Below are 23,864 nucleotides of genomic sequence, written 5' to 3'. Positions count from 1 at the left end.
CATCTTTGTTGTTGTAGTTATTGTTGTTCAGTCTTGTCTGACTCTTCGTGACCCCATGAACAAAATGGGGATTTCTTGGCAAAGATGCTGGAGTGTTTTGCTATTTCCTTTTCCAGTGTGCCCCCATTTTACAAATGAGAACTGAGGCAAACAGAAGTTAAGTGATTTGCCCAGAGTCACACACAAGCTAGTAAGTGTCTGAGGCCAGATTTTCACTCAGATCTTCCTGATTCCAAGTCCAGTGCTTTATCCACTCTGTTACCTATCTTCCCCTTCCATCTTTATAGGACCTTCCAAAGTTCGTTTTTTCCTGGCATAGTCTTCTAGGTCCCAGAGACACTTTCACTTCAGATGAGGCATCTATGTTGGATCTTTGACATTCATAATTAAATTAAAGTCTTTATGGTATAAGTTGACATGAAATTGAATTGAATAAGAATGAAGAAATCTGTACCATCCCTTTTGTGTATCTTTATGGTATTCAAGGATATACAGCTTTTTTTAAAAAAAAAAACCCTAGTTTTTTCTATAGGAAGATAAATACCAAGTGACATTTGTTTAGGAGGTCATGGACAGGAATTGCATTATTGTTATTATTATTATTTTTAAGTAAGGACCATGTATTTTGCTCAATGCACTTTTTCATCGGCTCCTTATTTCAGAAAATAGCATTTTTTAAAGGGAGGTAGTGTATATAGCCTTAAGACTTTGACTCAAGTAGCCAGAATATATAATCTGCTTAGTGTAATTTGGAAGAATTCAGCTCTTGACCTGACCTCATTAACATGGATTTCTAATCAACTTAGATAATTACTGGAAGAAACTATTGTTTCCACTAGGATAAGAGACCAAATTTAAATGTTATACATAGATGCCTGAATAATTATTATATAGGGCACTAACAAAAATACCAGATGAATGAAGCAGATACCAACACATTCATTGCATTTCAATAACATGGTAGGTTCAAGAAAAGCTGAATAGAAGCAAAGGAAACCTTGCCCAATTCCTGTTAAACCACACACTACAAACCAAGCCAAAACCAACCCTGTTAGATAATGAAGAAGCAAGAACAAAATAGATGAGAACACAAACTCACGGGGGTCAAAGGAGGATCATGAACGGAACACCTCGAATCCTCTGGCACTAAGAGTGGTTTCGTTTTCTCACAGTTATGTTGACTTAAGAGGGTGTCAGCATAGTTGGGTTGGGGAAATATCAAATGGCTCTTCCTAGAGTCAGTGGTGAGAGAAACCTCGTGAGAATAAGTCTGGAGAAAAGCTTGAACTCCATCGATGCCCATGAACTGTGAAGCAGGGACACTCCTTAAATAGTCACTGCCTGAGCCTAAGAGCTGGGAGGTCCGCCACCGCCATATCCTGAGTGCCAGCAAGACAATGATGAAGGCAAAAAACAAGGAGGAAACTGAAGCGACAGCGATGACCAGGTAGAGTGTGAGGCTAGAGTCTTCGAGGTCAGAGGAGGTCTCTTGGATGCTAAGATCTGAGAGGATTTCGGGGATGCTGTCGGCCACTGCCACTGTAACACTGATAGTGGCAGACAGAGGTGGCTCCCCTTTGTCAGAGACCACCACCACCAGACTCTGTTTGAGAGTGTCTTTGTCCATGAAAGCCCTGGCAGTTCTGATTTCTCCAGTGTGTAGACCCACAGAGAAAAGCCCTGGTTCTGTGACCTTGAGTAGATGGTAGGACAACCAGGCGTTCTGGCCAGAGTCTCTATCCACTGCCACCACCTTGGTCACCAGGTAACCTGGCTCTGCAGAGCGAGGAGCCAACTCCACTCCTGTGGAGCCATCAGTGGGCAAGATAGGATACAGAATTTTTGGGGCATTGTCATTCTGATCCAGGATGAATAGAGTCAGAGACACGTTGCTGCTGAGAGGCGGATTCCCCGAGTCTCGAGCTGTCACTCGAAGCTGCAAGTCCCGGAACTGTTCATAATCAAAGGAGCTCAGAGCGTAGAGGATGCCATTCTCTGAATTAATAGAGATATAGGAGGATAGAGGTGCCCCGTGGAAGACGTCCTCCTCAATAGAGTAGGTGACATGAGAGTTCTCTTCTCTGTCTGGATCACAGGCCGTCACAGAATAAATGGAAGCCCCTCTAACGTTGTTCTCCTCAATGTAGGCAGAGTAGGATGCCTGACCGAAGGTGGGAGGATTGTCGTTGATGTCTGCTACCTGCAGGAAGATATGAGTGTCTGTGGACAGGGGTGGAGTTCCCTGATCTATAGCTGTTATGGTGATGTTATACGCAGAAACCTTCTCTCTATCTAGGGCTCTGTCTGTCACCAAACGATGATAACTGTCAATTGACTTTTCTAGTTTAAAAGGAAGATTCTCCGAGATAGAGCACGTGACAAGGCCGTTCTCCCCCGAGTCTCGGTCATGCGTGTTTAAAAGGGCAATTACGGTCCCTGGGGGAGAATTTTCTGTCACTGGGCTAAATAGAGAAGTGATAGTCACTTCTGGGCTATTGTCATTTAAATCCAAGACGGTAACCAGCACTTTAGCTCTTGCTAAAAAAGCATCGCCATCCTCAGCTTGTATTTCTATTTCATAGAAGTTCGACTTTTCGTGGTCTAGATCTCCAAATATTGTTATTTCCCCAGTCCTTGCGTTGACCTGGAATGTCTGTAGTTTTTTTTCATTCTGTCTCCGGAATGAATAGGTCACTTCTCCACTGACTCCCTCATCTCGATCAGTAGCATTCACGGTGAGCAGAAGGGTCCCCCTAGGCACGTTCTCGGGAACACTCACGCTATACACAGACTGAGTAAACACTGGCGCGTTGTCATTCACATCCAGAACAGTCACGCGGACTTCAGCTGTGCCGGAACGCACTGGATCTCCCCCATCCGAGGCCGTGAGGATAAGGTGATGAACAGGCTTCTCCTCCCGGTCCAGGGCTCGTTCTAACACCAACTCTGGGTATTTGGCCCCGTCAGCTCGGCTTTGCACAAGCAGAGAGAAGTGGTGATTGGGACTCAGCTCGTAGCTCTGGAGGGAATTCATCCCCACATCCGGATCAAATGCTTCCGGAAGAGGAAATCGCATTCCCGGAGCTGCAGCTTCAGTGATTTTAACTTCTACTTGTTCTACCTGGAATTTCGGTACATTATCATTAATATCTGTTATTTCCACTTCTACTGCAAAGAGTTTTACTTTATCCTCCACTAACACATTGAAATTCAGCCGGCATTGGGCACTCTGAGCGCAGAGCTCCTCCCTGTCTATTCTGTCCGCGGTGACTAAGCTGCCGCTTCTGACATTAAGAGCAAAATGCTGCTTCTTACCTCTGGTGACTATGCGGACTCCGCGCTCCGCCACCTCCCACGACTGCAGCCCCAGGTCCTTGGCCACATCGCCCACGAAAGAGCCCTTCTCCATCTCCTCGGGCACCGAGTAGCGGATCTGCGTGGCCCCATTATTCCCCAAAATCCCCAGGAGAAAACAAAGCAGCACTCGCCCTTTGCAGTCCCAGCGTCTCTGAAAAGCAGTCATCGCTTTCTTGCTGACAAATTATCGTCTTCCAGTAATGCAGACTGTGTGTAGATCACTTCTTGTATCCTCTGTAACGCAAGCTATTGGTATCCAAAGGTTGAGCCCCGAACTTGGAGGGACAGGGACCGAGTCTCTGTGCAGCCCCAGACTGTGTGTATCTGATATGCCGGGGTTTTGTGCTTTAAGAATTGTGGGTTGTGCTAGAGCTCTCCACGTAGTTCTCTTCCTAATTGGTGAACAGCGGCGCCCAGAGTCCTAACCAATTACTACACTCTCGCGCACATCGTTGGAAAGAAAAGAAAAAACGAGCCAAACTTCATTACATGCTTTGTTTCTTGCTACATAACATTGCTCCCCATTCTTTCCTTACCTATTTTATTCTGTAGGAAGTTACCATTCTTTTGTTTTTGGGGCAGAGAGGAGGACAAAAGGAGATGAATCTCTCTAGTATAATTAAATGTTAAATTCCAATAAAATGTTTATTGGTCCTACTTTAAACTCTAACGTTCTATTCATATTTGGCACATTTTCAGGAAGCGACTTCTTTGTTCCTCCGGTGTATTTCATCCGAAAGTAATACTTTTAATTTACTCTTCGCCTCTTTCTGAAATTGTAATTTAAATATTCTAACCCTTTTTAGGGGTTTCGGTCTTAGTATGAGTATAAAAAAAATCCAACTCTTCTTAAATATACAACACCACAGGTTTGTACTTAAGGATTTAATTTAGCCACCATTGTTGGATATTAATATTGTTTGGAGGACAGTTTTACTATGACTGTCCTTTTTTTCTTTTCTTTCTAAAATAATTTTCAGAAGAAACTACAGAGTGCATTTTTTCTGTTCTTACAATCCTAAATTGTCATTTAGAGGCACAATTTGAAAGATTACTTAACAAATATTTTATTGGACCTATCATTTCAATTGCTGTAGGGAACTCCCTTTACCACAGCTGTTCTGCAAATTATAGTCTTAGTGAGTTGTCTGGGTTCACTGAGAGGTTAAGGGACTTACACAGGGTTACACATTCAGTATAGGTCAGAGGCAGAATTTAAACCCATGTCTTCCACACTCTGAAACCTTTATGCTATCCACTATACCATGCTGCCTCTCTTAAATATATTTTTATTGGTAGTTCATATTATGAGCCATCAAATTGATGGGATTCAATAATTCGAGCAAGTAGAAATCACATAAACTTGATACTCTCACATTAAATGTATATTAAAGAATTACGTAAAAATTTGTTATTTGGGATGACTTTCTGAGAGGGAGAGGGGAGGAATACTTGAGATTACTATGATGGTGTAAGAAACAGAAGGCATCAATAAAAACATTTTTTAAAGGAGGAAAAAGAACTATGTGTCATAATTCTACTGTTCCCTTGTAAGAATGTATAATGCAGACTGTTTATTTTTTGTTAAGGTAACTATTGAAAATTTGTGTTCCACTTTTAGGTAGTTCACAAGAAAGTCAAGAGGTGGAATCTTTACTAAGCACAAAGAGCAAAAACCTAATAAATAAAGAACCTTAGAGTTAAGCGAAGGTAGAGGATGGCTCCGGGTATGTATTAGAAATGAAGGGAGAAAGTATGGTCAGAATTAATGTAGCCCCAGGGGCTTAGGTCTCCACTTAACAAGGTACTAGTTAGGTTTTTTGAACTCTGCTTGTGGAATGAAAGAAAAAATGGATATGAGGGTAGGGAGTTGTATATATTGATAGAAACATAATGATCCTTATTTTTCCTTCATAGAAATGTTTTCCTCTAGCAGCTAAAAAAATATTTAATAGCTAAAAAAATTTTAATATTTAATAAAATTTAATAAATAAATAAAAGAAAAGCTGGAATGCATTTTGCATGGAATAAACTTGAAGAACAGCAAACTGACACAAATTCAGTAAGTGAGAATAAAGAACAAAAGGTCTTTTTAGTTACTGTAACGATGGAAAGGGATAGGAGCTAAAGGAGAAGAAAGATATTTAGTAATATCTTAACATTTGTGCTAAACCTTAAAATAACTAGCTGTTTTCTCACACCTATAAGATTTGGTGACTCGAGGAGGAGGGAGCCACTCTTCAGGATCTCAAGACAAGTATTACTCTATTTCTTGAATTTATCAAACTACCCACACTCCGGTGGGTGCAGAATATAAAGTAAATGTGCAGCTTTGGCAAGGAAAAATAAAATGCTTTGAAGATTGAAATGGCAAAACCAAGATCACTAGATTACAGCTTTGTGATAGGCTATGACTTTTCTGAAATGAGTCCAAACTATGGTAATGATAAGTATTTTGGAGGAAATGTGGAAATTGAACACAACAATGAAAAAGAAAAGATAGTCAAATGAAAGCTCACCATAACTAGAGTCTCAGGGTAGGAAGTTGCATCGCTGACGCCAAAAGGAGGATATGAAGACCGAAATAAATCAAAGGAAAGGAGATCTTGTCCTGGATTTAAGGCACCATTGCATTTGGGGACGTTAAACGCTGTCTTTCCCTGGTCCGTGGGCACACAGAGATTGTAGGAGTAAGGCAAAGTACCCTCGCTGTAGTTTGCGGGAAGACTGGGTCCAGACTTAGAGCAAATATTTGGCTGCAAACAACCCCACACTTTGGGACTGGAGGATTTCCGAAGACGCAGTGTGATGGCCAGAATCACTGTGACAAGAAATAGTACTGAGACTAGAGCCAAAGCTATTACCAAGTAGAACTGTAACTCAGATTGAGGGTCTAATAATGTATCAGAGTGTTCCTCTTTCATCTCAGGTAGAGCCTCCTGCAGGCTGTCTGCAAAGACCAGGTGCAGAGCTACAGTGGCCGACATTGGGGGCTGCCCCCCGTCCTGCACAGAGACCAGAAGTCGGTGTCGGATAGAGTCTCGTTCAGTTAAAGCCCGTGTGGTCCGGACCTCACCTGTTCGCAGCCCCAGGCTGAAAAGCCCCGGATCCGTGGTGTGCAATATGTGATAGGCCAGCCAGGCATTGTGTCCAGAGTCAGCATCCACTGCCACCACCTTGGTGACTAGGTAGCCTGGTTCAGCTGAGCGAGGGACCATGTCGAAGAGGGCTGAGCTGTCTGGATCCAAAGTAGGGTAGAGGATGTTTGGGGCATTGTCATTTTGATCCAAGATGAACACCTGCAGGGTAACATTGGCGCAGAGGGAGGGACAGCCCAAGTCACAGGCCTGCAGAATCACCTCGAAGGTTCGGACCTGCTCATAGTCCAATGAGCGTTGAGCGAAAATGTCCCCGTTGTGGCCACTGACAGACACATAAGAGGATCGTGGCACAGGACCTAGGTCACTGCCGATGATGGAATAGGACACACGGCCATTCTCCCCTAGGTCTGGGTCAGAGGCCGAGACTCCAGCAATGGAGGCTCCAGAGGGGTTGTTTTCTGGGACGTAAACGACATAAGAAGGGAGTAGGAAAACAGGAGGGTTATCATTAACGTCACCAACAACCAGGGTGAGGATTTTGCTGGTGGATAAAGAGGGGCTTCCTTTGTCTATGGCAATCACGGTGATGTTATACTCTGGAATCTGTTCTCTGTCCAGGGGCCCATCTGTCATTAATTTGTAAGCGTTTTTTGAAGAAGAGGATATTTTAAATGGGACATTACCTTTTATTTTGCAAGAGATCTCTCCATTGGGTCCAGAGTCTTTATCACGTGTTTTGATCAATGCAATCACGGTGCTGGGCAAAATGTCCTCTGGAATTACAGAGGGGATGGATTGTAATACAACCTCTGGAGCATTGTCATTTACGTCCAAAACTTCAATTTCAACTGTGCACTGAGTAACCAGTCCACCTCCATCTCTTGCTTCCACCACCAATGAGTAGTCTTTGTTTTTTTCAAAATCGATACTCTCTGCAGTTGTAATTTTCCCGCTATTAACGTCTAGATCAAATACGTGCCAGTAGTCTTGACCTGTGCTTCGGAAAGAGAAGGTGATTTCTGCGTTGACCAGCTCATCTTTGTCTGTGGCCATCACTTGCAGCACGGAGGAGCCCCGGGGCAGGTTCTCTGGAAGACTGACTCTATAGACGTCCTGGCTGAAGACTGGGGCATTATCATTAGCATCTGTGACCTTGATCCTGATCTGAGCGGTGCTGCTTTGAGCAGGGTTTCCACCGTCCACAGCAGTCAGGAACAATTGATGAGAACTCTGCGTCTCCCGATCCAGGGATTTCTCCAATACCAGTTCTGGGTACCTATTGCCATCTTTATTCTGTTTATTCACTAGTGAAAAATCAGTGTTGGGACTGAGGTGGTATTTTTGAAGAGAGTTGATGCCGACATCTGCATACTGTGCTGTTACAAGAATAAATCTGGCCCCTGGCAGAGTAGATTCGCTTATTTGCAAATCAAAGGCATCTTGACTGAATTGTGGTGAATGGTCATTAATATCCTCTATCTCCACTGTTATATGAAAAAAATTTAGTGGATTCTCAGCGACTGTTTCGAAATCGAGGGCACACATAGGCTTTTTCTCGCATAGCTGCTCTCGGTCTATTCTTTCTCTGATCACTAGTTCCCCGCTCTCTGAGCTTACAGTAAAGTATTCTCTCTCTCCACTAACCCGCAGTTTCCGACTCCGCAAGTCCTGGACCTCCAGCCCCAAATCCTTAGCAAGGTTCCCAACCACAGATCCTTTCGCCATTTCTTCTGGAATAGAATAGCGGATTTGCTCAGAAAGCGCTAGACAGAACAAAGACACCAAGAAGGGAAACAGTACCTGCGGCTTCAGTACTCTGTCTGCCTGGTTTTCCATTCTTCTTTATCTATCCAGTTTTCTCTCCAACTCAGGGAGGCCTGGTTTCGCGTTTCCAGCTGTTACTGAGATTCTAAGAATCTCTGCAACTAAAGGTAAGAACCCCTACCGTGTGTGGCGACGGATCCGTGCAGGATCTCCGGTGTAGCTAGTGCCAGGGACTGAATACACACTCTCCTTTAAGATGTGATCCCTGTGACTGTGCAGAGAATCGCCCAGCAGGAAGCTCTAGTAAATGGATCTATTTCAGCTCTGCCTCTGTGCTGTCCGACAGCGGCGCTCAGAGTCGTTAGTGGAAACTGCAGTCTTTGACGCAGCATATCCAGCTAAAAATTATTTTCCGCTTCTGCCCAATGCAGCAATTCAATGTTTTGAAATATCAAATCCCTTAATTTTTTCTCTTCATTTTTTTTTACTCTTCCCAGAGCATCAGAGAAGCCACTAGTGGTTTTTCTTTTCTTTTCTTTTCTTTTCTTTTCTTTTCTTTTCTTTTCTTTTCTTTTCTTTTCTTTTCTTTTCTTTTCTTTTCTTTCTTTCCTTTCCTTTCTTTTCTTTTCTTTTCTTTTCTTTTCTTTTCTTTTCTTTTCTTTTCTTTTCTTTTCTTTTCTTTTCTTTTCTTTTCTTTTCTTTCCTTTTCTTTTCTTTTTTCCGTTAAGGAGTTCCAGACTACAGTGCATTCCATCGACTTCTGCTGTTGTTTCAAGGGCAAGGTTTCTTGACCATTACCCACCATTTCTACATTAATTCCGCACAGAAATAATATACACTTACTGTAGCGCATCCCCAATGACGAAATCTTATAGAAAGCTATGTAGCCTAGCTATATTGAAAACCATGCCATGGTGGATACAGTGATGGGTTCAAATCCTGTCTCAATGACTGGCAGAAGACTCTTGGAGTCCCAGTTTCCTCAAAGTGGGATAATAATGCACTTACCTCACAAAGTTGTGAGATTCAAAGTAAAGCACTCTAGCGTCTCTATGTTGATTATAGTTACCATCTCTGATTTCCATATTTCTCTATCCCTCTATATAATTTGTTCTCAATTAAGAAAAAGACCCTCTTCATGTTTGAATGCATATTTTCTAATATTTCCTAGTATCTACATCAGTCCTAAAGTATTTGACAACAGGAAGGCATGGTTCCTTCTCTTCTAAGCTCCTAAAAATAATTTTAGGCTTGATAGTATGAACTCACAGAATAAGGACTTTCTAAGCTCCTATTTTTGCCATTGCAGAGTGATGTGTCAATAGAGATCACTAGAAGTTTATTTGGGCCATTTTTGCACTCTAAGGAAAGCTCTTAGTTTATCCTGTCTTTATTGAGTCAAAAAGTATGGAGGCAATTTATCTAATGAGTTGCCCCCTCTTCCTTGAATACTTACTCTGTTTTTAAAATTTGTGAAACTCTTTGAGCTTGGAAATAGAATAATAGTGGGTAGTTTTTCTTTTCCTTTTTAAAGTGATGAATATATTTTTTATATTTTTCTCTCAGTCTGTCAAGGATTTCCTAAGCCACAAGAAAAATTTCATAAGATTTTCCCACAAGTGATAACCATCCTAAGATACTATAGCAGGTTTGCAATTCATTTCACAATGAAAGAAGACAGGGAAACTCAATTGTTTTTACACCAAATTGCCGGAAGATCCACAAAAGTGCATTCTTTTCCCGATTATAGGAATAACTAACAAATAAAAATCAAATATCTATTATGTCATCCATTGAATTACATGGAAATACTGTATGAAAACACAATTAAATGGTATCAGGGTTTGGCTCCTATTTTTGTTATCTCAAAGTTAACACGACAAAGTGTAGCAAAACTTCAAACTTTCTTTTTTGATAGCATTAAGTATACAATTGACAAGACATAATCAAACATATGTGCATCACCACATTAAGTTGTTTCACTTCATTTTCTAATAAAATAATATGCCAACCATTTGATAAGCTATTTTTATTTCTGGTCCGTTTTCCTTTTTTATTCGACCAAATATCATTACAGTGATGCCTTGTTGAATATCTATCAATATGAGCACCTTCTTCAAACAATGAAAACACAGCATCTAGGAGGAACTGAGAGATAAGGGATATACAAGTGCTTACTTTTGAGAAGCCTTAGAAGACTGATGAAGACCTTCCAAATAGCTCTGCACTGAATCTTAGACCAAGAATCTGCTTCAAACCTATTCCTAAGCTTCTTTTGAATGACCTTGGAATTTGCCCAGATGCTTCTAACTTTCTGTAGCCGCGCAACTGGAATTCAACTCAGAAAACAAAAGCTAAACAAGTCACCTTTAATTCCTCCTTTAAGAAACAGGTTGTAAAAATTAAGTGACCTTGTACAACTTAGGCAGGTTTAACACATTCTTCTTACATGAATGAATCAAGTAGACTTATGAACACATTCAATCACTCATCAATTCACAAAGATCCTACACTATGATTAGGTGGGATTTATACTGGGAATACAGGGCTGGTTCAATATTAGGAAAACTATAGGCATAATTGACCATATTAATAACAAAAACAACAAAAATCACATGATTATATCAATGGCCGTAGGAAAAAACTTCTGACAAAATAAAATACTCTTTACTATTAAAACACAGGAACAAATGAAGCTTTTCATAAAATTATGAATAGTATGTATCTAAAACCAAGAGGAAGCATTATTTGTAGAGGGGATAAAGAAGAAGCCTCCCTAATAAGATCAGAGGTGAAGCAAGGATGTCCATTATCACCTTATTCAATGTGGTACTAGAAGTGCTAACTATAGCAATAAGACAAGAAAAATAAATTGAAAGAATAAGAATAGGTAAAAAGGAAACAAAGCTATCACTCTTTGCAATGATATGATGGCATACTTACAGAACCATAGAAAATCAACTAAAAAAATCTAGTTGAAACAACTAACTTCAGCAACATTGCAGGATAAACCTATATATATTAACAACATTTCTATATATTACCAACAAAACCCAGCAGGAAGAGATAAGAATAGAAATTCCATTTAAAAATCACAACAGACACTATAAAATATTTGGGAGATTACCTGCTAAGACACACTCAGAAACTGTAAGAACACAATTACAAAACATTTGTCGCACAAAGACAGATCTAAACAATTGAAGAAATATTGATTGCTTATGGGTACCTAAGCCAATATAATAAAATGAAAACTCTACCTAAACTAATTTACTTATCCACTGTCATGCCAACCAAACAACCAAAGAATTATTTTATAGAGCTAGAAAAAAATAATAACAAAATTCATCCGGAAGAACAAAAGGTCAAGAATTATGAAGGAAATCAATGAAAAAGAAAAAAAGGAATGCAATCTACCAGTGCCAGATTTCAAACTATATTACAAAATGGTAATCATCAAAACAATCTAGTACTGACTAAGAAATAGAGTGGTTGATCAGTGGAATAGATCAAGTACACAGAAGTAAATGACTATAGTAATCTAGAGTTTGAAAAAAACAAAGATCCAAGCTCTTGGGTCAAGAACTCACTGTTCAACAAAAATTGTTGGGAAAACTGTAAAGCACTTTGGCAGAAACTAGGAACAGACCAACATCTCACACAGTATATCATGATAAGGTCAAAATGGGTACATAAAAGATGGCATAAACAAATTATAAGAGCATGGAAAAATTATCTGTCAGATCTATGGATTGCATGATCAAACAAGAGATAGAAAGGATCATGGGAAGTAAAATACATAATTTTGATTACATTCAATTAAAAAGGTTTTGCACAAACAAAACCAATGCAGCCAAAATTAGAAGGAAAGAAGGAAAGTAGGGGAATTTTTTTCAGCAAGTCCCTCTGATAAAGGCCAATTTCTCAAATATATAGGGAGCTAAGCCAAATTCATAAAAATAAGAACTGTTCTTCAATTGATAAGTGGTCTAGGGATCTGAACAGGAAGTTTTCAGAAGAAATTAAAGGTATCAATAGTCATCTGAAAAAAATACTCTACATCACTAATAATTAGAGGCACACAAATTAGAATTGATCTCACTCATTAGATTGGCTAACATGACAGAAAAGGAAAATGACAGATGCTAGAGAGGTTCTGGAAAAACTAGATATATTAATGCATTGTTGATGGAGTTGCAAATTGGTCTAATCATTCTGGAGAACAATTTGGAACTATGCCCAAAGGGTTATAAAACTGTACACACCCTATGATCCAGCAATAGCACTACTAGGTCTGCATCCTAAAGAAATTGAAAGGGGAGGGGGAAGAACTACGTGTACAAAAATATTTATAGCAGCTCTTTTTGCAGTAGTAAGAAATTGGAAATTGAGAGGATGCCTATATATTGGGGAATGGATGAACAAGTTGTGTTAAATGATTGTATTGGAATACTATTTTGCTGTAAGAAATGACAAGGTGGATGGTTTGAAAAAAACTGAGAAGACATATGAATTAAAGCAAAGTGAAGTAAACAGAACTGGGAGATCATTTATGCACAGTAACAGTAATATTTCAGCAATGATCAACTGTGAAAGACTTAGCTACTCTGATCAATATAATGATCCAAAACACTTTCAAATGACTCATAACGAAAAACGCTATCCTCCCAAGAGAGTGGTTGATGAATTCTGGATGCGGATTGAAGCATATTTTTTCATTTTATTTTTCTTGCTTTTGGTGGTATGCAACATGGCTAATACGGAAATGTTTTGCATGACTTCACATCCATAGTTGATATCATATTGTTTACCTTCTCTATTGGAGGGGAAGGGACTGAAGGGAAAGAGAGAGTTAAGAATTCAAAATAAAAACATATGTCAAAAAATCAGTCATTTGTGTAAGGATCATATGTTTATGACAATGAAGAATTCAAAGAGTATGGGAAGGCATATGAACTGTTGCGAAGTGAAGTAATCAGAACCAGGTATACAATATGCATGAAGACTACCACAGAACAGATGGAAATAATAAAAATAAAATGAGGAACTAAATGCAATCAGTAAAATGACCAGATTTGGCCCTATAGAAGAATTGAGAAAATGCAACTCCCTCCTTTCTTGGCAGGGATTATGGGTATATGATATTGCATGAATTGTTAAAAATGGTTAATGGGCTTATTGATTTTGTTGCATTGCCTTTTTTTGCCTTTGTTACAAGGGTTGATTCACCAGGGAGGGATGGGGGAAGGAATATATTCATGAACAAATGTGATATAAAACAAAATATGTCTATGAAACAAAAATAAAATAAAATTTAAAATAGTGGAAGTATAGGATAAAAAACATGGAAAAAAGTCTCATCCCCCAAACAAGTAAAACCACAAAGAACACCATTCTACATGGTTCATAGTTTAAACATCAGCATGAGAGTAAATCTAATCAAATCCAATATACTTTTAAACATCTTTCAAATAAAAAGTTTAACCACCTGTATCTAAAACAAACAAACAAACAAACAAACAACAAAAAACCCCGGGAATATATTTTCCTTCAGACCAGAGATTAGGAAAGAATTAAACTCACTTGAACAAAAGCAGATTCATCTTTGCATTCTTGCAAATCTCTGGCTGTTGATAAAGGTTCCTTTTTATCACAGCTCTGAATACTTAGAAGAGTGTCTGCATAGTTGGGTTGGGGAAAAATTGACTGGCTCTTTGGAGAGTCTGTGCTGAGGCAAACCTGGTGGGAATAGGTCTGAAGAAAAGCTCGTACTCCATCAATCCCAGAAAACTGAGTGTCAGGGACACCTCCAACATAGGCATTAGTTGACTCCAACAGCCGTGATGTCCTACACTGGCAGAGTCTAAATGTCAGTAAGACAATGATGAAAATGAAGAACAAGCAGGACACAGCAGCTACAGCAATGACCAGGTAGAATGTGAGGCTAGAGTCATCTGAAGACTTAGGAGCTTCTAGGTTGCTGAGATCAGAGAATATCTCAGGGATGCTGTCAGCTACAGCTACTGTGATACTGACTGTGGTAGATAGAGAAGGTTCCCCATTGTCTGTGACTGAAACTACCAATTTCTGCTTAATGGTATCTTTGTCTGTGAAGGCCCGGGCAGTCCTGACCTCCCCTGTGTGCAGTCCCACTGAGAAAAGCCCAGGTTCAGTGGCCTTGAGGAGACTGTAAGACAGACAAGCATTCTGTCCTGAGTCTCTATCCACTGCCACCACTTTGGTTACCAAATAGCCTGGCTCTGCAGAGCGAGGGGCCAATTCTACTCCAGTAGAGCCATCTGTGAGGAAAGTGGGGTACAGGATTTCAGGGGCATTGTCATTCTGATCCAGGATGAACAGAGTCAGAGAAACATTGCTGCTGAGAGGAGGGTCCCCAGCATCTTGGGCTATTACTCGTAGTTTCAAATCTTGGAATTGTTCATAATCGAAGGATCTAAGAGCATAGAGGACTCCTGTCTCTGAGTTGATGGAGATGTAGTCTCTGTGAACATCACCCTCAATGGAGTAAATGATACGGGAATTCTCTTCACTGTCGGGGTCATGGGCAGTCATGGAATAGATAGATGAACCTCTGGGGTTGTTCTCCAGAATGTAGACAGAATGAGATGTTTGACTAAAGCTGGGAGGGTTGTCATTGATGTCTGTAACTCTCAGAGAAAGTTGAGTAACTGTAAAAAGGGGAGGAGTACCCTGATCAGAAGCCGTCACTGTGACGTTATATTCAGAGATTTTCTCCCTGTCCAGAACTCCTTCTGTCACCAAACGTTGATAATTATTAAGAGATCGTTGGAGTGTGAAAGGCAGGTTAGCCGGGATCGAACAAACGACATAACCATTTTCCCCAGAGTCTCGGTCATGTAAATTGAAAAGGGCAACGATTGTCCCAGGTGGAGAGTTTTCCGGGACTGAGCTAGTGAAAGAAGTGATGGTCACTTCTGGGGCATTGTCATTCACATCCATGACTTTAACAGCCACTTTTGTGCTCCCAGAGAGGCCGGGTCCATCATTGGCTTGAATTTTTAACTCATAAAGCTTAGTTTTCTCATAATCCAACGACTGCTTAGTTACTATTTCTCCTTTATGGGAATCTAAGTAAAAAATATCTGAAACCGGTCTTTTAAGATTCTGGAATGAATATGTCACTTCCCCGTTGATTCCTTCATCCCTATCAGTAGCGTTCACTCTCAGTAGCACAGTTCCGACTGGCACATTTTCTGGAACACTCACGTGATAAATAGACTGAGTAAATACTGGTGCATTGTCATTCAAATCCAAGACAATCACGTGAATGCGGACGGTGCCAGAGAGGGCTGGATCTCCCCCATCCAAGGCCATGAGGGTGAGATGGTAAACAGGCTCCTCTTCCCGATCTAGGGCCTGCTCCAGTACCAGTTCTGGATACTTGGCCCCGTCCTCTCCAGTTCGCACAAGCAGGGAGAAGTGATTACTTGGGCTCAGCTGGTAGTTCTGGAGAGAGTTCACTCCCACATCTGCATCCCACGCACTGGGAAGCCCAAACTTCGCTCCTTGCGCTTCATTTTCATTGATTTTGACATCTAATTCTTCTGCCTGGAAACGAGGGTTGTTGTCATTAATATCTTTTATTTCCACTTCTATGGAATACAGGTCCATTCTGTCCTCAACTAGAAGCTCAAAACCTATCAAACACTGCGGGCTCTGAGCGCAGAGCTCTTCCCTGTCTATTCTGTCTGCTGTGACTAAGCTGCCTTTTCTGACATTCAGTGCAAAAGGCTGAGTCCTACCTCGAGACAGGATGCGAGCTCCGCGCTCTGACAACTCCCGCGGCTCCAACCCCAGGTCCTTGGCGATGTTGCCAACAAAAGAGCCCTTCTCCATCTCCTCGGGCACTGAGTACAGGATTTTCCTGGCTCCTGTCTCCCAAAGCATGCCGAGGAGAAAGCAAAGCAAAACAACTTTCCTTCTGCTGTTCCCGAGCTTCTGTCCAGCAGCCATTGTTGCAGCGCGGGCAGAATTGTTTTGTATATTCTGTCTAGAGCACTGCGTCCAGAGTACCTGTGGGTTCCTCAGAGATGAGGTGATCAGCACTGACTAGTGGATTTCTGAGTTCAGAGGACTCGGGGGGCTGAATTTCCGAGCGACCTCAGCTGCTCTGTGTCTGATTCGCTAGTGTCTTAGAAGCTGGAGGGCGGGGATAGTCCTGCTGGATCTCTGAATATACTTTTCTCCTTGATTGGTGAACAGCGGCGCCCAGAGTCTCAAACTGTTACCGCACCAACAAGTAAAGGAAATTATTCAAAATCTTCGTTCTCTAAAAATCCCTTTATTTCTTTTAAACATAATTAAAAACAGTATCTTTGTTACTTCTTATCTGAAATGCAGCGATGATACAAAAAGCATGTTGTAAATGTTTGTGGCTATTTCCCTCGGAAAACACTGCCTTCCATTCTTTTGGTTAAACCAGTTTGACAACGAGCTGTTTTAACATTTTTTGTCAATGAGTTAGGTAAAGGCAGGATATGATAGCATACTTATCAGATTTTCAGGTAACTCAAATATGGAGAAACACCTAACCTGATCTAGGACGGAGTAAGTATCCAAAAAGACCATCACAGGACTTAGGCATTAGGTTGAATCAAGAAGGTAAAAGTCAATAAAGACACATGGAAAGTCTTACAATTGGTTCAATAATTCAGCTGTGCAAGTACAAGATGGTTGAGGGCATGATTAGACAGCAGTTTGAAAAAGATCTAGGTATATTGTAAGTTGGGTATATTTATACATATGTGCACATATACATATGTGTGTATCTACATTTATATAAACGTAAATTCAATATGAAGTAGCTGTGTAAGACGTGACAGCCAAAATAACCAATGTAATTTTGCGCTCCATTAAGAGAAACATTTCTGGCTATAGGGAGGTGGTAATTCTTCTGTGCTCTTCACTGCTCAGACCACATCTGCAACATTGTATTCAGTTCTTGGAGTTATGATTTAGGAAGTACATTGATTGGTAAACTTCAGAGTGTTCAAAGGAGCAGCTGGGTGGCATAATGGATAGAGTGCTGGGCATGGAGTCAGGATTCAAATCCAGCCTTGGATACTTATTAGTTGTGTGACCCTGGGCAAGTCACTTAACCTGTTTGCCTTAGTTTCACTATCTCAGGCCAAGAAAACCTCAAATAGGGTCATGAAGAGTCGGACACAACTGTACAGCAACAACAAAAATTCAGAGGAATGCAAGTGGGATGGTGAAGAGCCTTCAGCCGACGCTAAATTGAAGTAATTGGAGAAGTGTATCCTGGAGAAGAAAAGACTCAGGAAAGCATTCAAGGTGTTTTCAAGTATTTGAAAGATTGTACTATAGAAGAGAGATTAGACTGATTCTTTTTGGCTCGAGGTGACAGAAGCCACAGCAATGGATGGAAGCTGCAAAGATGCACATTTGGGCTTGATACCGAGAGAAACTTCTTAATCATCAAGGCTAGTCTAATGTGGGGTGGGTAGCCTTAGGATGCAGTGTTTCCTTCTCATTGGATATTTGAAGCACAGGCTGGATGGCCACGTGTAAAATACGTTGTGGTTAGGATTCCTTTTTGCATGTAGGTTGGACTAGTTGAATGCTGGACTCTTCTCCATCTCTAAAATTCATTATCCTGTGGTTAGTTCTATTTTCTTCCGTGGGCTCTCATTTTCTTATTCTTCATCCTGAGACTCAGTAGGAAGATTCTGGGAATTCCCAATGTAAATCAACCCCCTCCCCATATTCTCTTGAACAATGATTTATGTGACAGAGAAACAAAGACACCTCTTTTTCATGAAGTGGAGATTTTTTCCCCCCTGAGGTTTCCATATTGCCCTCTGACCTCACTTGAGAAAATCCTGGTCTTCATTTGCTGTTTAATAGAGATCTAGAAATTGGGGAGGGATGTCTTTTGATCCTCACAACAACTCCATGAGGTAGGTACTATTCTTTCCATTTTACAGTTGAGGAAACTAAGGCATACAGTGGTTAAGTGATTTTCGCAGGGTCACACAACTAGTAAGTACCAGAGGTCAAATTTGAGCTTGTCTTCCTGACTCCAAGGCCAGCACTTTATCCACCTTGACAGTAGTTGCTGCTGTATTATATTATGTCAATTAAATTGATATATTTGTATGCTACATATGCCCTTTTCATCTTGGATCATAAATACATCCTCTGTTCTTTAAAAATGCTGTTTTATTTGTTTAGCTTGTATATTCTCATGTCCATTTTGCATCCTGTATTCCTTAGAATCTGAAAATATTATTGATCTTTCTCCATCCAAAAATTAGATATTTTCCAAAAGAAGAAACAGATCCTGGGAATTTCCTTTAAGCTTTAGCAACGGTGACAAAGCTATTCACAAGAAACAGAATTTTTTGTACATAGCCTTTGACTCAGCAATAGCCCTTCTAGGGCTGTATCCCAAAGAGATCATACAAATGGGAACAGGACACACATGTACAAAAATATTTATAGCAGCTGTTTCTGTGGTGGCAATGAATTGGAAATTGAGAGGATGTCCATCAACTGGGGAATGACTGAACAAGTTGTGGTATATGAATGTAATGGAATACTATTGTGGTATAAGAAATGATGAGCAGGCAGACTTCAGAAAAACCTGGAAAGACTCATGTGGACTGATGCTGAGTGAAGTGAGCAGAACCAGTAGAACACTGTACACAGTAACAGTTGTGTTGTGCGATAACTAACGTTGATAGACTTAGACCTTCTCAGCAATGCTAGGATCTAAGACATCTCCAAAGGTCTCACGATAGAAAATGCTATCCATATCCAAAGAAAGAACTATGGAGTTTGAATGCAGATCGAAGCATACTATTTGCTATTTTTTCCTTCTGTTTTTTTTCCTTTTTCTGGTGGTTCCTCCTATTGGTTCTAATTCTTCCTTACAACATGACTAATGTGAAAATATGTTCAATTGGAATGTATGTGGATAGCCTATATTAGATTGCATGCCGTCTTGAGGAGAGAGGCAGGGAAGGAGGAGGAGAAAAATTTAAAACTCAAAAGCTTATGGAAGTGATTATTGATAAATCAAAATAAATTAATAAAAAATTTTTTCAAAAAGAAACAGAATTCTTGTGACGAAGAGAATGAATACCTACATTATGTTTGCTAAACTAGAGGATATAAAATAGGTGACTTATAAAATCACGATAAATACCCAATAAAGTAGAATGCATCTACGAATTATGGATTTCTACACTAAATTAACTTAGATGAAAGACCTGAGAAAACTAAATATGCTGTTCATATTTCCCAAATATGTTCTGGTCAAAACTCTCCTTTTGAACAGACACTGTTGAAAATGTTGAAGTTGTGGCTAATATAGAGATAATGAAGTCTGAGTATATGGGGAAGTGGCATACTGTCCTGAGAATATTTGATCATGAATTCATTGGTAGGAAGAGGTTTGCAATTCTAAGCACGATGTGGGGGGGGGGGAAGAATAAGATTTGTAATAATTGAAAAAGTATTGAGTTAGTCAGTAAACCCCAGACAGTATCCTTGCAAAATTTATAGCAGTAATTTTGATTGGAAAACAATATTTGTCGATCTTGATGGAAGTCTAACTAGTACACATGCTGGAATGGGGAAGACCCTAAGATATTACGGGAATGCTCTTATTTCTCAAAATTATTTGTTATTTTGCTACGAAGAATACACAGAAGCCAATACTTCAAGGACTTGTGGTTTCCTGGTTATGAGTGTTCCTCCCACCCCAGAAGCTAGAAATTCCTCTAAGACTTAGTAGATAGTAGTGGAGAGTTGCTGTGGTAAAACAATTAATTATACAAAACTCGAGCCAGAGATAAGGCTCTCTGAATTTAACTAAAATCATCTTCTAAAGGTACAAATACGGTCTATTATCCTACCATACTTCAAGCCTTCAAGTTTGCCATAAGTTATGAGAGATTGTATTCCTAGGGCATAGTTTTCAAGAACTTAATAGTATGGCTTTAGTGGAAGTACAAGAACATACCACCTTATAAGTGGGAATTGGTAGGTAATAAAGATTTTTTTTTCTTAGAACAGGAAGGATTACACTATTCGAATTTTTAAAACTAGATAATTGATATAAAATATTAATATTTTAATAAAGTGAATGAAAAAACTCACGTGAGAAGAGATAACCAAGTCAGAGATGACCTTTTTGTTTTCATCACTGGTACTAAAGACCATGGAGGGATCATTAGAAAGTAAATTTTGCAGCGGAGCCATTTCTCCAGTCAATTTAAGAAAATTATATTCCATTTTTCCAACTTCTGAAGTGGCACATAGATTATAAGAATACGGTAAAGTCCCCTCACTGTAGTTTGTGGGGACATTGGGACCAGTCTTAGAACAAAGATCCACTTGAAAACAGCTCAGTATTGGAAGATTTGATGACTTTCTTACGCGAAGGGCAATTGCTAGTGTTACCGTGGTGAGGAAGAGCACAGAGATGAGAGCTAAAGCTACTACCAAGTAAAACTGTAGCTCAGACTGAGCGTCTGAATCATCCGGACGCTCCTCCCTCATCTCAGGCAGCGCCTCTTGTAGGCTGTCTGCAAAGACCAGGTGCAGAGCCACAGTAGCCGACAGAGGGGGCTGACCTCCGTCCTGCACAGAAACCAGAAGGCGGTGCCGGGCAGAGTCTCGGTCAGTCAAAGCCCTCGCACTCCTAACCTCGCCTGTGCGAAGCCCTAGGCTGAAGAGCCCAGGATCTGTGGCTTGCAGCACGCGATAGGCCAGCCAGGCGTTGTGTCCAGAATCTGCGTCCACAGCGACTACCTTGGTGACCAGATAGCCGGGCTCAGCTGAGCGAGGGACCATGTCGAAGAGGGCCGACCTGTCTGGCCCCAGAGCAGGGTAGAGTATATTTGGGGCGTTGTCATTGTTGTCCACGATGAATACTCGCACAGAGACGTTGGCGTTGAGAGCTGGAGAGCCGGCATCCTGGGCTTGTAGAGTTAACTCGAAGGTGTGGACCTGCTCATAGTCGAAAGAGCGCTGCGCGAAGATGTTCCCGCTGTGACTATTGACAGAAACATAGGAAGACAACTGTAGCGGTTCCAGGTCGCTGTTGATGATGGAATAGGACACTCTGCCATTCCCCTCCAGATCCAGGTCAGTGGCTGAGACACACGCGATAGAGGCTCCGGGAGGGTTGTTTTCGGGGACGTAAACTACATAGGAAGGTTGACGGAAAACTGGGGGATTGTCATTGACATCTGTAATGAGCAAGGCGAGAATTTTGCTGGTGGACAGAGGTGGGTTTCCATTGTCTGTGGCGATTATAGTAATGTTATACTCTGGGGTTTCTTCACGGTCCAAGGCACCATCCGTAACTAATTTATACAAGTTGTTGGTGGAAGAGGATATTTTAAATGGGACATTATCTCTTACCCGGCAGAATACTTCACCATTTACTCCTGAATCTGGGTCAAGTGTTTTGATCAGGGCTACAACAGTTCCAGGCATGGAGTTTTCAGGTATGTGATTGGATACTGAGGCGAAGGTCACCTCAGGAGCATTGTCATTTTCATCTAGAATTTCTATTTGAATTTTACAGTGAGCAGTATGACCTCCTCCATCCTTTGCTTCTACTCCAATAGTGTAGCCTTCTGCTTTTTCAAAATCGAGTACTCCTTGAGTTGATATTTCTCCACTTTTACTATCCAGTTTGAACAGGTGTTTCAATGTCTCCACTGTGCTAATAGAGTAAGTGATTTCCGCATTGTTCCCTTCATCCTGGTCCGTGGCGGTCACTCGAAGCACAGAGGACCCAGCGGGCAGGTTTTCCCGCAGACTGACCCTGTAGACTTCCTGGCTAAAGACCGGCCAATTATCATTGGCGTCCGTAACATTAATTCTGATCTCTACTGTACCACTTCGAGCAGGGACCCCGCTGTCCACAGCCGTCAGAACCAAGTGATAGGAACTCTGCTTTTCCCTGTCCAGTGATTTTTCCAACACCAATTCTGCGTATTTACTGCCATCGGGATTTTCCTTTGGCATTAAGGAGAAATGGGAATCCGGACTTAGAAAATACTGCAGTAGCGAATTCACACCTACATCTGGGTCCTGAGGAGATTCCAATGCAAACGTTACCCCAGGCAGTGCTATCTCGCTGATTTCCAAGTCAATTATATTTCTACTGAATCGAGGAGGATTGTCGTTAATGTCATCGATCACTACAGTTATACGGAAAAAGTTCAAAGGATTTTCAGCAACCGTTTCAAACTCCAGAGCACACAAGGGCTTCCTCCCGCAGATCTCCTCCCGGTCCATTCTGCCGCTGACCAGTAAGTCCCCGCTCTCTTCGCTCACTCTAAAATATTCCTTCTCCGCACTTACCCTCAGCTTCCGAGCCGGCAAGTCCCGGACCTCCAGCCCCAAATCTTTGGCGAGGTTCCCCACCACCGATCCTCTCGCCATCTCCTCAGGAATCGAGTAGCTGATGTGCTCAGAAAGCGCCCGACAGAACAAAGAGAAGAGAAACAAGGTCCAGCCCCTCCGCTCAGTGATCCTGGCCATCTTTCAGTCTCTCAGTTCCCTCAGCTTCTCCAGTCCCCGAAAAGCCTTGTTTCAAATACTTACTGGAGTGTTAAAGTTCATGAGAAAGAAAGGCAGTGCCTCTGTTATCTGCAAGATGAAACAGTGTCTTCCAGGGGCAGAATCTAAGGAGCAGAGAGTCCGAGTCTCTTCTGGGATGGGCTCCTTGTGACTGTGCAGAAAATAGCTGTACAGGAAGCTCCAGGGGATCTCTTTTATTTCTGACTTGGCATTGGCCGACAGCGGCGCCCTGTGTCTGTTCAAAGAACTTCAGCAAGTCACTGGTGAATAAAGCTCGTTTTCAGCCTGATCCCGCAGAAAGAATGCAGGACTTGGATTCAGGAGAGACCTGGGTTGAAATTTTGCTTTTAAGTCTTATTAGCTACAGGCTAAATTAAAGGATGCTGGCTCACAGTCATACATTTGGAGTTGGAAGGGACCTTACAGAGTAACCTTATCTAGTCTAACACTGCCTTTTTCGGATAAGGAAATTGAAGCCCAAAGGAATTTAAATGAGCTAGTAAGTGGCAAACTGGGATTTGAACCCAAGTCTTCTGAATCCAAATCCTTCGCTCTTTCCACTGAATCATGCTGCCTCTAATCACAACCTTTCGGGTATTCTGTTTTATTGTTTTGTCAAATGTGGCTAGTAATACCAAGCTAGACTCACTACGAGGATAAAATAAGATAATGTATGTATTTGGGATTGGGCTTTCCTCAATGAATTTGTTTTAGGAAATTTGGATTGATGTATTTGAGAACATGTTCACAGAACTTATTCTTATTTTAATTCACTCCCTTTATATAGTGTAAGTTAGGTTTTGTCAACTCTTTAGTTTTTATTTCCTTCTTTTGTTCATCCTACTCATTGATTCTTTCATTCAAACATTTGAACGTAGAAAACACAAACTTTCCTAGTTGATTACTATTTCCATTTATGCCATTTATATTATGTTTCTTAATCAATACTTCATTGCCTCTTCAAGCTTGCCAGTATGAAGGCTTCTTCTAATGGCACATGTTGCAACCTATCCACACATTTTTACACCATGTGAT

At 41.0% G+C, this 23,864-nt stretch overlaps 1 protein-coding gene and 1 pseudogene across 5 annotated transcripts in view; both read right to left on the bottom strand.

The window, feature by feature from the left end:
- LOC110220871 (protocadherin gamma-C4) overlaps positions 1-23,864 on the bottom strand; it is a 215,327-nt gene that overhangs the window by 94,674 nt on the left and 96,789 nt on the right. Inside the window, exon 1 of one of the 5 annotated variants that reach the window (XM_021005106.2) lies at positions 20,391-22,991. The exons of 2 other annotated variants lie outside the window; for them this stretch is intronic. In XM_021005106.2, the coding sequence (XP_020860765.1) occupies positions 20,391-22,790 (2,400 nt within the window). In that variant the 5' untranslated portion in view covers positions 22,791-22,991. Of the gene's footprint in view, positions 1-1,099; positions 3,688-5,876; positions 8,749-20,390; positions 22,992-23,864 lie in introns of those variants that run through there. 2 more of the 5 variants (XM_021005103.2, XM_021005095.2) reach the window with 2 other exon arrangements.
- On the bottom strand, positions 13,785-16,488 carry LOC144455969 (protocadherin gamma-A9 pseudogene; annotated as a pseudogene).

This window comes from Phascolarctos cinereus, unplaced genomic scaffold, assembly GCF_003287225.1.
Source record: "Phascolarctos cinereus isolate Bilbo 61053 unplaced genomic scaffold, phaCin_HiC Scaffold_2;HRSCAF=192, whole genome shotgun sequence".
Lineage (NCBI taxonomy): Eukaryota > Metazoa > Chordata > Mammalia > Diprotodontia > Phascolarctidae > Phascolarctos > Phascolarctos cinereus.
The sequence above is the reverse complement of the archived record's forward strand: the minus strand, read 5'-3'. Positions and strand labels throughout refer to the sequence as shown.